Source organism: Leptopilina heterotoma, unplaced genomic scaffold, assembly GCF_015476425.1.
Source record: "Leptopilina heterotoma isolate Lh14 unplaced genomic scaffold, ASM1547642v1 Lhet_54, whole genome shotgun sequence".
Taxonomy (NCBI): Eukaryota; Metazoa; Arthropoda; class Insecta; order Hymenoptera; family Figitidae; genus Leptopilina; species Leptopilina heterotoma.
The window spans coordinates 5969914-5984862 of NW_025111118.1; the positions used below are offsets into that span (position 1 = coordinate 5969914).

General features: G+C 21.5%; 1 protein-coding gene across 7 annotated transcripts in view; it reads left to right on the plus strand.

Moving 5' to 3' along the window:
- The window catches only part of LOC122508557 (band 4.1-like protein 4), a 97381-nt gene that overhangs the window by 54173 nt on the left and 28259 nt on the right, over positions 1 to 14949 (plus strand). For all 7 annotated transcript variants that reach the window (XR_006302243.1, XR_006302245.1, XR_006302244.1 and 4 more), the window contains exons 3-4: positions 6736 to 6840; positions 9364 to 9503. Coding sequence is in view for 4 of the 7 variants with exons in the window: in XM_043621987.1 (XP_043477922.1) it covers positions 6736 to 6840; positions 9364 to 9503 (245 nt within the window). In the remaining 3 variants the exon portion in view is untranslated. The remainder of the gene's footprint in view (positions 1 to 6735; positions 6841 to 9363; positions 9504 to 14949) is intronic.

The following is a 14949-nucleotide window of genomic DNA, read 5'->3' on the forward strand; positions in this document are numbered from 1 at the left end:
TAATTCCAATTAGAATCCAATTCAAAAATGAGTCGCAACAAAAACTGCAGAATTACAAAAGCATGATTAAACCAATTTGATTTCGTAACAAACTACAGAATTACAAGCAGGAAACTTTATATCGTAACAGTTGTCCCTAATGAATTTCACAGGAAGAAAAGAGAAAATTAGTAACAACCGCGCAATTCCAATTTCGTTCTCACAATTGTTGTTCTTGTTGTTGTCCCTCGACACAAAAGCAGTTTTCATATTACGCTTTCAACACTTTTCTTGAAAAGTTTCACCGACATCTTCCAAGAAAGAAAGAAAGAAAGAAAGAAAGAAAAAAAAGCACATTTTCTCTTTTCTCTCTTGCCTTAAACAAAGCGGCAGACGACGTAGATTTCGAGACTTCAATCTCTGTGGTGGACGCGATTACGGAGATTTAAAAGGACTTGCAGCTGAGTAACCGGTCGCATTGGTCAGTAAACCTTGGCCATCGTTGAAGTTTCTTTTCTCTTTCTCTCTTACGTTCTCTTTTGCTACCTCATCCTCTCTTTGAGTCTTCTTTTTTTTTCTTTTTCTTCTTTATATGTATATACACGTACGCAGGAACTTTGATCTCGGTCAATGCGTTCGATTCAGAACCTAGAATTCTTGAGCAACACACCCTCTTCCCTTAGAGTGCCTCTTATGCTATAAGGATAGTCAATGGAAAAACAACAAGTAAACGTCTTGTATACGCGCAAGGATAGATGCTTTGCTAGAGATTAACAACGGCGCCTACTATAAATTTTATAATACTCCGTTCAGATAGTACTCATGACAATTTTCCCTTATCTTTTAAAGAGACAGATTTTTCGATATTGAATTTATTTTTTTTTTGTCTTTGTAACATTGCTTGTTTAATTTTCCTCTATTTTATTTTTAATTTCGACATTTTATATTCATTTTATCTTTCTATTTTTATTTTCTATTTTATTTTTATTTTGTCTTTTATATTTATTTTATATTTAGTTTATAATTTACTATTTATTTTCTATTTTATTTTTTATTTTATTTTATTTTCTATTATTTAACATTTATTTTATACTTTATGGTCTATTTAATTTTGAGTCTGGGACAAACTAGAAGGAAAATATACGGTTTTACAAATTTAAAATCATTGCCAATGAATAAAATCAGTAGATAAATTAATAATAATTTTAATAATTAATTTTCGTAATTAATAATAATAATACAACAATTAAAATATATTATTTACAATTATTTACTATTTTATTATTTCCACTAGCAAATATTATTAATTCCCTCAAAAAATTCAATTATTTTAAAAAATTTAGATAAAATACTTCGAAACAATTCAATTATTTTTATGAATTGTAAAATGCTTCACAATTCAATTATTTTCATAATAAAATTCTTCGAAATAATTTAATTATTTTCATTAAAAATATAATGTTTCGGAGGAATTCAATTATTTTAAACAATTTTAATAAAATTTCTCGAAAGAATACAATTATTTTTAAAAATATTATTTAAATTCAATTATTTTCAAGAGTTTTAATAAAAATTCAAAATAATTCATAATTTAAATTCATAATTTTTAATCAAAGTTTTAATAAAATTTCACGAACGAGTACAATTATTTTCTATAATTTTAATAAATTCTTTGTAAAACTTCAATTATTTTTAATATAAATTCAATTATTTGCAATAATTTTGAAGAAATTCTTGTTAAAAAATCATTATTTTCAAAATTTTTAATAAAATTCCTTCAAAAAATTTAATTATTTTCAAAAATTCAGATAAAATTCTTCTAAACAATTCAATTATTTTTATGAATTGTAAAATGTTCCACAATTCAATTATTTTCATAAATTAAAAATTTCTTTGGAAGAATTAAAATATTTTCATAAATAATAAAATTCTTCACAAGAATTTAATTGTTTTCATTAAAAATCTAATGTTTCGGAGAAATTCAATTACTTTTAACAATTTTAATAAATTTCCTTCAAAAAATTCAATTATTTTAAAAAATATTATTTAAATTCAATTATTTTCATAAGAGTTTTAATAAAAATTAAATGATTTTCAACAATAAATTCCGATAAAATTCTTCGAAATAATTCAATTATTTTTGTAAATAATAAAATTCTTCTGAGAAATTCAATTTTATTTTGAATGCAATTTTAATAAAATTTCTAGGATTAAATTCAATTATATTCAAGATAATTTTAATAAAATTTCTCTAACAGGTTCAATTATTTTTGAAAATTGTAGTCAAATTTTTTTTAAACATTTTAATTGTTCTCAAAAGTTTTTAATAAATTTCTTTGTAAATTTCAATTATTTTCAAAATTTTTAATTAAAATGATTTTAAAAAATTACATTATTTTTGAGAAATTTAATAAAATTCTTCAAGAAAAATGTAATTTTTCACAAAAACTGATTAAATTATTACAGTTAAGTATAAAGACGATTATTTTTTAAAAACTTAAAAGAAATTCTTCATAAAATTCAATTACATTCAAAATTTTCAGTAAAAAATATTAAAAAAAAGCTTTATTATTTTTAAGAAAATTGAAATAAATTGTTCAAAACAATTCAATTATTTTAAAGAATATTACAATCATGCCGAGAATTATATTATTTATACAATTTTAATTACATTTTTTCGAAAGAATTCAATTATTGAAAAAAATGTTGATGAAATTCTTGAAATGAATTCAATTATTTTCTAATTTTTTGTTAAATAACTTTGCAAGAATTCAATGATTTTCAGTAGATTAATTTTAAATTTGAAAATATTTAAAAAGAAAAATTATTAAAAAAGTTAAAAAACAAAAAAGCAAACAACAACTGACTTAAAACTGCAAACAAATTATACCGGAATACAATGATTATTATTATTTATATTACATTACATTATTTATTAATGAAATAATAATTATTATTAATAATCTAATTTTTATTCTCGGTTGAAATTTTTTTTTTCATTATTAAAATTTTCGAACAAAAATTTTCTGTTAAAATTATAAAGTAATTTCTCTTTCGCACTTGAATAAAATTTTTCTATCCTGTCGACAGAATATTAGAAGCAAACGAATTACTTATGATCTCTCAATATAAAGATTAAAGTGAATCGTGAAATTATCCACTCGCTTTGCGTCTACCCGCGAATAAAGAGGAAGACGATCATTAAAGGACATAAATACACACGTATACACACAGTGCTTGTCGCATCCGCGTCGTTAGATTTTTAAAAAAGCGAAAAAGCGACACAAATAAACGAACCATCAAAGGATAAAAAGAAGTAAAATTGCAATACAATGTCAACTGTATTACCATAAAGCTTTTTTCGTATTTATTCATATTTTTCTCTGTTTATATAGAAAAATAAAAAAAAATCTTTAAAAAAGAAGGTTGAACGAAATATAAAAACAAATTATACATTTATATTTATTTGTCAATATTATTGAGAAAATTTTTTGATGAATTATTTTGTTCTGCTATAATATATTAAATGAATATTATTCTTTATATACTGGAGGTTGGAAATATTTCAAATGTAATCAGAAATTCAAATTTTACTAACGACTCAGAGTAAACCTTGCATTTGAAATACTGGTTATTACAAATTCGAATCTCATTTGCATTCTTAGGAAAAATGTTTTTTTTTTTTGTCTCGAGGGAAATTATTCTCGAATATGTAATTTTTGACAAAATTAATGAATGAATAAGGGATTAAGATCAATTGATTGGTTTAGTTTCAATTTCATTTTTAGCAATTTGAGAAAATGTAGAAAATTTTTTCTATTACTGAATTTTTACATTTTATTTTCCATATTTATGTTAGTAGTAATTTTTTTTTAATTTCCATATTTTATTCTCTATATTATCTGTACTTTAGAATATCTTTTTATTGTATTTTTTTTTATTACATTATCCATTAACTATAAACATAAATTATATGAAAATTTCAATGAAAACAAGAATTCATGACTTTGTTAAAATTTTTGAAAATTCTAATTAAATTCTTTTTGAAGAATTTCTTTGAATTTTTTTTTTTTAATTGAGTTTCTTTAAAAATTTTAATTATAAATTTTGAAAATAATTGAATTTTATGAGCAATTTCTTTCAAGTTTTTAAAATCGTATTTTATTTCAACTTTTGAAAATTATTGAAATCCTCGGAAGAATTTTATTATTTAAGAAAATAATTGAAATCTTCAAAGGAATTTTTCTTTTTATGAAAATAATTGAATTCTTGCGAAGAATTTTATCAAAATTTTTGAAAATAATTGAAATCCTGGGAAGAATTTTATCGTTTGAGATAATAATTGAAATCTTCAAAAGAATTTTATTTTTTATGAAGATAATTTAATTTTTAAGAAGAATTTTATTAAAATTTTAGAGAATAATTGAATTATTTTGAAAAATTTTATAATAAATTAAGAAAAAAAATGAATGAGTGAAATTTTTTTTAAAAGAATTGAATTTTTGCTAAGAATTTTACTATTTATAAATAAAATTGAATTGTTTCGAAGGATTTATTAAAATTTTTGAAAATAATATTGAATTATTTTGAAAAGATTTTATAAAGAATTAAGAAAAAAATTGAATTCTTTTGTGATTTTATTGAAATTTAATTGAAAATTTTGAAAGTAATTGAATTTTATGAACAATTTCTTTTAAGTTTTTTAAATAATCGTGTTTCTTAATAATTGAAATTAAATATTTCATTAGGTATTGAATTTTATTAAAATTTTTAGAAAATATTTAAATTCTTCACAGAATTTTATTACAATTTTCAAAAATAATTTAATTTATTCAAGGAATTTTATTAAAATATAGAAAATAATTAAATTCTTTCGATTAAAATTTTATTAAAATTATTGATAGAATTTTAAACTCTTGAATTCAAACTTTTGAAAATAATTGAATTAAACAAAGAATTTTTTCAACTTTTCAAAATAATCGTGATTGTTAATAGTTATAATAAAATATTCGATTCTTGAAGTTTATTAAAATTGTATTAAAAACAATTGAATTTCTCAGTAGAATTTTATTATTTATAAAAAGTAATTTAATTTTTGCTATTAATTTTACTTCGAAAGGATTTCTTGACAAGAATTTGTTTCAAATTTTTTTAAATAATTGAAATCCTCCGAAGAATTTTTCTATTAATGAAAATAATTGAAATCTTCCAAAGAATTTTTTTTTTTTACGAAAATAATTGAATTTACAAAAATAATTTTATTTCAATTTTTGAAAATTATTAAAATCCTCGGAAGAATTTTATTATTCAAGAAAATAATTGAAATCTTTAAAAGAATTTTTCTTTTTATGGAAATAATTGAATTCTTGCGAAGAATTTTATTATTTATGAAAATAATTGAAATCCTCGAAAGAATTTTATTATTAATGAAAATAATTGAAATCTTCAAAAGAATTTTATTTTTTATGAAAATAATTGAATTTTTAAGAAGAATTTTAAAAAAAATTTTGGATTTTTAGGAATAATTTTATTAAAATTTTTGAAAATAATTGAAATCCTTTGAAAAATGTTGTTATTTATGAAAATAATTGAAATCTTGCTAAGATTTTGATTAAAACTTTTGAAAAATAATATAATTGTTTCGATGAAAATTTAAATTCTTTAGAGGGATTTAATTGAGATTGTATTGAATATGGATAATTGGATTTTTAGAAAGAATTTTATTAAAATTTTTGAAATAAATTGAATTCTTTTGAAAAATATTATAATGAATTAAGAAAAAAAATTTAATTCTTTTGTGAAATTTTATTGATAATAATTGAATTATTGCAAAGATTTTACTATTTTAAAAAATAATTGAATTGTTTCGAAGGATTTATTAAAATTTTGTAGAGAAAAAATTTTTTTTTAATTTGCACAGAGAAAAAAGAATTGTTAATATAGAACTAACAAATTTCGTTTGTTATTGTTACAAAATTTTTTGTTACCTCAACAGATTTATTGTTATTAGAAAAAATTTTAATTCTTAGGACAACAAAATAAATTTTTCATTATTGTTATCATTATTTAAATTATAGTAAATGGTCATAATAATATTAATTAACTATTTATATAATTTCTGTTAAATTTTCATATTTTGTATTAAAAAAAAATATTTTCCGGGACCACCTATGAAATTATGAAACTCCCACGCACACTCGATTTTTCACGTGGCTGAACCACTTCCTGTATAAATAAGCGTAAAATGAGATGACCCATTGTTTCACAACCCTACTTTTTCATCTTGGCTCATTACGCTTACTTGGCGCTTATACTTCTTTACCGTATATATTCACAGTGCATCAAACATATATATATATATATATATACTCCCTCGATTGGCTCCGTTAGTTTCCCTCTGGGGAAGAAAATAAATGAGCGTCACGGTTTGCTTGCGGAATCACTGGGAACCGGAAACCGACGATTTCAATCTCACTTGCTAAAATTCGAATCTCTAAGGTTCACTGCCAAAATATCCAGTTAGAAATTTAAAACAAGTATTAAAAATTGAGACATCTGCGAGAAATCGATTTAAGTGTTGAAAGAAAAAAAGAATTAAATCGTCTTGACACTTTTGGAGATAAAATAAAAATTAATTTGCATTGAAATTGTAAATTATTTTGCGGTACTATTGAATTATTTTATTATTGAAAAATGTGTAAAATTATTTTTTCTTTTGGAGAATTATTCTTATTTGGTATTTTTATTTTGTTTTAGAGTTCAAATCTGGGACAAGAATTATTGGATCGAGTTTTTAGACATCTGAATCTTTTGGAAACTGCCTACTTTGGTCTGAGATATCTTGACAACGAAAATCAAACGGTAATTTCTTTTTATCTTAATACCTTTTATAAAAATCGTATTTCTTCAAAAAATATTAAAAGTTTTATTTAATTTCAATAATTTTAGTTTTCACGTATTGATTTTATTCGTTACTTATTTTTCCATCTTTTTTATTTAATTTTCTGTTTTTCTAAATTTTATTTATTTTAAGTTTTTTTGTACTTAATTTGTATTTATTTTACATTATTTTCTTCTTTTGTAATTAATTTTGTGCTGTTTTTATTTTTTTATTTTCTTAAAATTAGTTTCGTATCAATTTTACTTGTTTTGCTTTCTTTTTTTGTTATTTTGTATTCAGTTTACCTTTTTTTGTTGTTTTATTATTTTTTATTATTAATTTTATGTTTAATTTTTTTGTTATTAATTTAGAGTTTATTTTATTTTTGAAATATTTCTGTGTTTATTACCTTTTTTAGGTTTTGTTGTTGTTGTTTTGTAATTGTATATTTGTTTTATTTTTTTGTTCTTTTTAAAGTTGGTTTTGAATTTTTTTTGTTATTAATTTTATAATTTATATTTATTGCTTTTTTAATTTAGGGTATATTTTATTTTTATTGTTTTAACATATATTTGTGTTTATTTCTCTTTTTTTACTTTTTTGTTGTTTTATAATTCTTTACTTAATTTATTCTTTTGTTTTCTTTTAAAGTTAGTTTTGAATTTTTTTTTGTAATTAATTTTATATTTATTTTTTCTTTTGTTATTAATTTAGAGTACTCTTAATTTAGGGATTATTTTATTTTTCTGTTTTTTTAAAATAGTTTTGTGTTTATTTCCCATTTATTTTTTGTTGTTGTTGTTTTGTAATTGTCTACCTAATTTATTTTTTTGTTCTCTTTAAAGTTAGTTTTGAATTTTTTTGTTATTAATTTTATAATTTATATTTATTGCTTTTTTAATTTAGGGTTTATTTTATTTTTATTTTTTTTTAACATATTTTTGTGTTTTTATTTCCCTTTTTTTACTTTTTTGTTGTTTTATAATTGTCTACTTAATTTATTCTTTTGTTTTTTTTAAAGTTAGTTTTGCATTTTTTTTGTACTTAATTTTATATTTATTTTTTCTTTTCTTGTTTATTTTATTTTTAAAGATAGTTTTGTGTTAATTTCCCTTTTCTGATTTTTTTTTGTTTTTTGTGATTAATTTTATGTTTACTTTATTTTTTTATTTTTTTAAAATTGATTTTGTACTTATTTTATTTCTTTGGTTTTTTTTAAATTAGTTTTTTTATTTTATTTTTATATTTTTAATGTAAATTTTGCATTATTATGTATATTTGATTTTATATATTTTTTTTCTTTACTCTCCTGGAAATTGTAATTTATATTGAAAAGAATTTGTTTTTTCCACAATTTCTGCGGAGTGTCACACATAAATATTTAGATAAATATTTTATATTCAATGCTCGATAAAAATTTAAATTACCCTTTGAAAATGAAGAAATTCAAATGCTACCCACGAAAGTAGAAGCGATAAAACTTCCTATTAAGATATCAATCTAAGAGGTGTGGAATAAAATTAGTTCTTTGGTTTTTTTTCCCTCTTCCTAGACACCACTCATAATAACTATGGGAATCAGGTTTTGGACCAATTCTGTCCATTCGAGACTAAATTGTCTGCCTCAAGGTTATATTCGTGTCTCGCAGACTTTTCCCTATTTTATCCATTCAAATCTGAAACCTGCTCTGATTAAAGAAAAAAAATCAAAATTTCTCTATTTTTCGCCTTTAGAAAAATTATAAAAATATTTGCAAAATAATTACAAGTCTTATTCTGTTAAAAATTCAAAAAGAAATTAAAAATTTGTTTTTTTGGAAAAACGAGAGAGAAAATTGTTGGATATTTGAATTTCTTTATTTTAAACGGTAATTAAAATTTTTTTTTGAGTAATTGAATAAAAAATATTTATGTGACACTCGAGAAATGGTGAAAAAAAGAAATTCTTTGATTCGAGAAAATTGAAAGAGTCCTGAATTTATCGATAATGGCAAAGAGAATAAAATTGTAATTGAGAGACGAAGCACGTTAAAGAAAATTAATTATAATTTATAATGATAAAATAATATCGAAAATTGAATGAAATACTCGATTAAAATTATAATGAATTTGATAAATTTTAGTGCGGAAAAATTAGTGGGCAGGACGAGCAAAGATCGTTAGGAAGAAAATTGGAGAAAATGGAATTGACCGTCGTTAATTAGATTCTCGGTGCCTATAAATCCGTATATGCGAATCCCTTCAATGTCTCCGATTACTTGGCCTGAGGGCTGGAGACGAAGATGAGATTATTATCAACGGGAAATACCGAGCACTGCTATAATTTCCGGTCTTCCCGAGCGATACTTCAAACCATTGCCCAGTCTCTCCTCTCCTCTCACTCACTCACTCTATCTCTATATTCCAGTCTTTCGATGCTTTAGGAATTAATTTGACTTGATTCAATATAGATACTATACTATATATATATATACCAATGTTGTAATTTTGAAATCCTTTTTGCAGCAATGGCTCGATCCAAGCAAGAAAATCAGCAAGCAACTCAAATTTCAAAAGGGAGATCACAGCCTCGACGTTCACACTCTCTACTTTGGCGTGAAATTCTACGCAGCCGATCCCTGCAAACTCATCGAAGAAATTACAAGGTCAGATATATAAAGATTATAATAGACAAATTGTATATCTATGGGAAGAAAAGATTAAGTTCGAATTTCGATTTTCACTGAAAAACTCATCAAAAATTTATAGTGAATATTTATCCGAGAGCAAATTATTGAAATTCGAGTCAATTATTGGAAATTTTTTCAGATTTCATTCGGGAGGATTTCGAATTTCCAATTAATTTTTTCTTCAGACGTAAATTGTAAACCAGGATTGCCATAGGTCAGGTAAATCAGGAGAATATCAGGAAAAATGGAATTGATCAAAGAATTATAATATTGTAATATAATTCGTAATTGTGATATAATAATTAAATTAGTTGGGGAATTTTATCAGAAGTGCTGGAAAAATAACAAAGTTCTAGAATAACTACAAAAAGTCTGGTGTTGAAGAAATAAATTATTAATTACTTTGGTCAAACGATCAATTTAATTTATTTTATTTAATAATAATTTGTTCATCAATTTTTACAAAACATATGAATAAAATTGACAGTTTGACCAAAATAATAATTTATTTTTTCTTTAAAATTATTACTACGAATAAACAAATACTTGTGGATTTATTTCCACTATTTACAATTAAAATGTCTAGTTTTTGGTGTTTAAAATTTTTTCGAGATACTTAAAAAACTTGAATTTGCATTGAATTTTTTTTACTTCATTTCTTATTTCTGTCAATAATTAAATTTATTTTAAACAATTAAATTCTTGAATAACTTTCTTACAAATTTAAAATTATAATTGACTTAGAAGTGAAATAAAAACTGGTATTTAAAAATTAAACAATTTTTTCAATAAATATTTGTTATCAATTTTTTTACAGCAATTGAAATTTTCATAAATTTTAGTTTAAAACCTCCTAAAATTAAATTATTTCCCAAAATTGTAACTGTTTTCAATTTAAATTTTTTTCTAAGTTAATTAGAAATATTTTTCAAAAATATTTTTATACACGAAACACAAGAATTTTTTGTAGTAATCCTAGAAGTTTGTTTTTCTTTTCCTGTACTTTTGATAAAATTTCCCAATATTTCCCTGGCCAATTTCGTTTTCTCTGAAATTTCCCTGATTTACAGACAGAATTTTGACTTTTTTCCTGATACAAAAATTTTTCCCTATAAATAAAATTCAAAAGAAATTTAATTATAAAAAAGGATAATTATTATGGCGATATTCTCTCGATTATTTTCAAAAATTGAAATATTTTTAATAGAATTTTTTGAAATTTCGATTATTTAAAAAATTTCTAATTTCTAGTTTATAAAAATTCAATAACCTTTTAAAAAATAGAACTGCAATACTCTTATTTTTATTTTATTTATATTTAAAATTCTGAAGAATTCTTCAGAATTTAAAATAAAAGTTTTTCGAAACTTCCATTTTTAAACAAAATTATAAATTATATGTTTTTTAAATTTTAACAAATTAATAAAAAAAAATTAATATTAACTCTTTCAAACTTAATTTAGTTAAAATGGAATTAAAATTTTAAATCCTTTTTTAATTTAATTTATTTTTAAATCTTTAATGAAATTTTTTAATAAATTAAATTATTTTTAATTCGATTCTACAAAATTTCAATTAATTTGATAATTCATTAACATTTTTTTTAATTCAATTATTCATGGACAATTGAAAGAAAATTTCTCAGAAACAAATTTTTTTTAGAATTTCAAATAAAAGTTGCTAAATAAAAATAATTGCAGTTTTCGGAAATAATTAGAAAAAAATTAGGTTTCTGAGAAATTTTCATTGAATTTTTTAAAGATACTTGAATTATTATTAAAAGAATCTTTGTATAAAATAATTTATTTTTGATAGAGTTACAATAAAAGTTTTTAATGATTTTAAAAAATTTTTATTCAAAATTCTGGACAATAGTTTTTAAAAATATTCAAGTTCTAATTTTTAAATATATTGAATTTTTGTAAACAATTTATTGAACTTTTTTATAATAATTGAAATTTCCTAAAATTCTATTAAAAATAATTGAATTTTGAAAGAACTTTATTGAAATATTTTTGAAATAATTGAATTTTTTTAAAATTCTATGAAAAATAATTCAATTTTTTAGGAATTTTATTGAAATTATTTGAAATAATTGAAATTGTCTAAAATTTGTTATAAAATAGTTCAATTTCTTAAGAATTAGATTGGAATTTTTTCAAATAATCAAGAGAAGTTTGCCACAACAAATCATTTTATTTTTAAAATAGGTGGACGCTCTTAATAGTTTGAAATTAAATTTTTGCTTTAAAAAATAAACTTTTTTAAAATTAAACTCCCTTTGGATTTTTTTTATATGGTAAATTTTTTCTATCAAGGGAAAAATTACAATTCTCTCTGGAAATTAGGCAATAAGGGTAAGACAAATTAAAATTTTTGTGTCAACTTTGTAAATTTAATTGTTTAAAATTGTAGATTAAAATTGTCAACTTTATTTATTTTTTTTATTGAATACACTTCAGTCTAAAATAGGAAGTTTCCATATTCACCGAAAGTAAAATTATTTTTTTTGGCGCTATCAATTTTCGAAAATATCAATTTATCACGACATTTTGACAATTTCTTTCAATTCTGTTCATAGGAAAGCAAAAAAAAAAAAAAAAAAAAAAAAAATTGGCTAATATCTAGACGTCATTTTCTAGGACATGGTTTTATAGATATGCGGCAAAAGAACAAAAGCCGTGATCAGCAAATTCTATACTCGCTCTCTTTTCCCTTGGCGTTAGACACAAAAGAAGAGCAGCTAGAAAATAATCTTTACCAGAATCGACACGTCTACTTTTTCTCTTTTGCAATTATTGTATATATATTGCTTCTTCAAGAAAAGAGTGATAAGTCATTGCCGATCGTTAGTCTTATATGGCTGATATAAAACAAACAGCGGTGATTTGAGTAAAAATAAAGAGAGAAAGAAAAATAGAAGTGAACTTTCGGGAGATGATATTGACGGTAGTGAATTTGCTCGAGGAGAAAAAGTGCCTGAAAAGCAGCGAACTCAATCTATATGCTAATGCAACCATCTTTTATCTGGCGTATGAGCAATCAATGACTTCCTACATGTGTGGTTACTTCGGGTCCTCTGAAGAGAAACAGAGAGAAAGAGACTCTTTTCTCTTCTTCTATACTTTATGGACAAGCGAACGACGCAGAAAATATAAGGGAGGCGCATAAACCAAAGGAAAAGAATAGCCAGGGGAGAAAATTAACGAAAAAACGAAAGTGAAATGCCTATTTTTTCTTTCTTGTCATAAACAATATTGCAGGCTTCGCACTCATCTACTAAAACCTACTATTTACTACTTTTTTTACGTTATGCTACTATTTGGGTACTTTTTTTAGATTTCCGCCACTAAAAGCTACTATTTCCGGTTTTTTTCGAGAATTTTCACTACTTTAAATTCGCTAATTTTTAGAAATCAAAAAACTATTTTCAAAAATTAAAATCAAATTCTTTGAAAAGATTTAATTATTTTTAAAAAATATTCGAAATTAAATTATTTTCAATATCTAGTATTTCCATAAAATTTCACAAAAGAATTTAATTATTTAAAAAAAAATTGATAAAATTCAATTATTTTCATAAATAATCAAATTTCCACAGGAATTCAATTAATTTACAATACCATTTTCAAAAAAATTTCGAAAACATCAATTATATAACAAAATTTTTATACAATTCAATTACTTTCACTAATAATAACATTTTTCATAAGAATACAATTTTTTCAACAAATTTTTGATAACATTTTAAATAAGAATTCAATTATTTTCATAAATAATAAAATTCATTGCAGGATATTCTTAAAAATTTAATTTCAATTCCTCGAAAAAATACATTATTTAAAAAAATGTTTTTTTTAAAATTGTTTAGAAGAATTGAATTATTTACAAAAATATTAGAATTTTTTTACAGGAATTGAATTATTTACAAAAATATTAGAATTATTTTACAGGAATTCAATTATTCACAATATCATTTTCAAAAAAAATTTTTAAAATAAATTATATAACAAAATTTGTATACGATTCAATTACTTTCACTAATAATAACATTTTTCATGAGAATTCAATTTTTTTAAACAAGTTTTTGATAAAATTCTAAACAAGAATTCAATTATTTTCATAAATAAAATTCATCGCAGGATATTATTAAAAATTTAATTTCAATTCCTCGAAAAAATCCATTATTTAAAAAAATGTTTTTTTTAAATTATTTAGAAGAATTCAATTATTTACAAAAATATTGGAATTTTTTTACAGGAATTCAATTATTTAGAAAAATATTAGAATTTTTCACAGGAATTAAATTATTTCCAAATATTTTATTAAAATTGTTCGAAAAAAATCAATTATTTTAAATACAATTTAAATTTAAATTTTTTTGAAATAATTCAATTATTCTTTTAGATTTTAATAAAATTCTTCAAAAAAATTTAATTATTTTCATAAATAACAATATTCATCACAAGAATTCAATTATTTTTAAATGTAATAAATTTCTTCTTGGAAATTCAATTATTTTAAAAAAAATGCTAATAAAATCGTTCGCAGGAATTCAATTATTTTCATAAATGACAAAATGCTTTTTAGGAATTCAATTATTTTCAATAAAAATTTAATAAAATGCCACACAGGCATTCAATTTTATTATTCTCAAAAATTTGAATAGACTTCTTTGTAAAATTTAATTATTTTTAAAAACTTTTCGCAATTCAATGATTTTCAAAATCTACTATTTTCATCGAATTTCCAAAGAAAATTTAATTATTTAAACATTTTTTGTAATAATCTTCGTAAGTAATTCAATTATTTTCTTGAATAATAAAAATTTCTCAGGAATTCAATGATTTAAATTAGAATTTGTTTGAAATTAGTCTAAAGAAATGAATTATTTCAAAATTTTTATAAAATTCTTTGTAAGAATTAAATTATTTTTATAAATTAAATTCTTTTATGAATAATAAAATTCGTTGCATATTCAATTTATTAGCGGGATAAGAAAGAAGTAAATATTTTTGATGAAAATTTGGAAAAAGTCAGGAAAATAAAATATAGAATGGAATTTTTGTCGCAGTTTTGTAAAGTGTCTAAAACGAGTTTTTTTGGTCGTCAAGTTTAATTTTTTGATAGCTACTTTTTTACTACTTTTTTTTAGTTTGAAAGCTACATTTTGCTACTTTTTTAAAATTAATTTTTGAGTACGAAGTCTGCAATTGGGATTTTTTTTCTTGGAGTTTTTTCCTCTTTTTTCTTTTTTGAAGTATTTTCCTTCTTTCGAAGTTTGGTCCCTTTTTCCTTCTTTTTCGAAGTTTATCCCTCTTTCTTTCTTTTTTGAACCTTTTTCTCGATGAAAATGAAATAAACGATCAAATTTTCTTTTTCTTCGATGATGTTTCGATCGGAAAAAATTCGAAAAAGACCA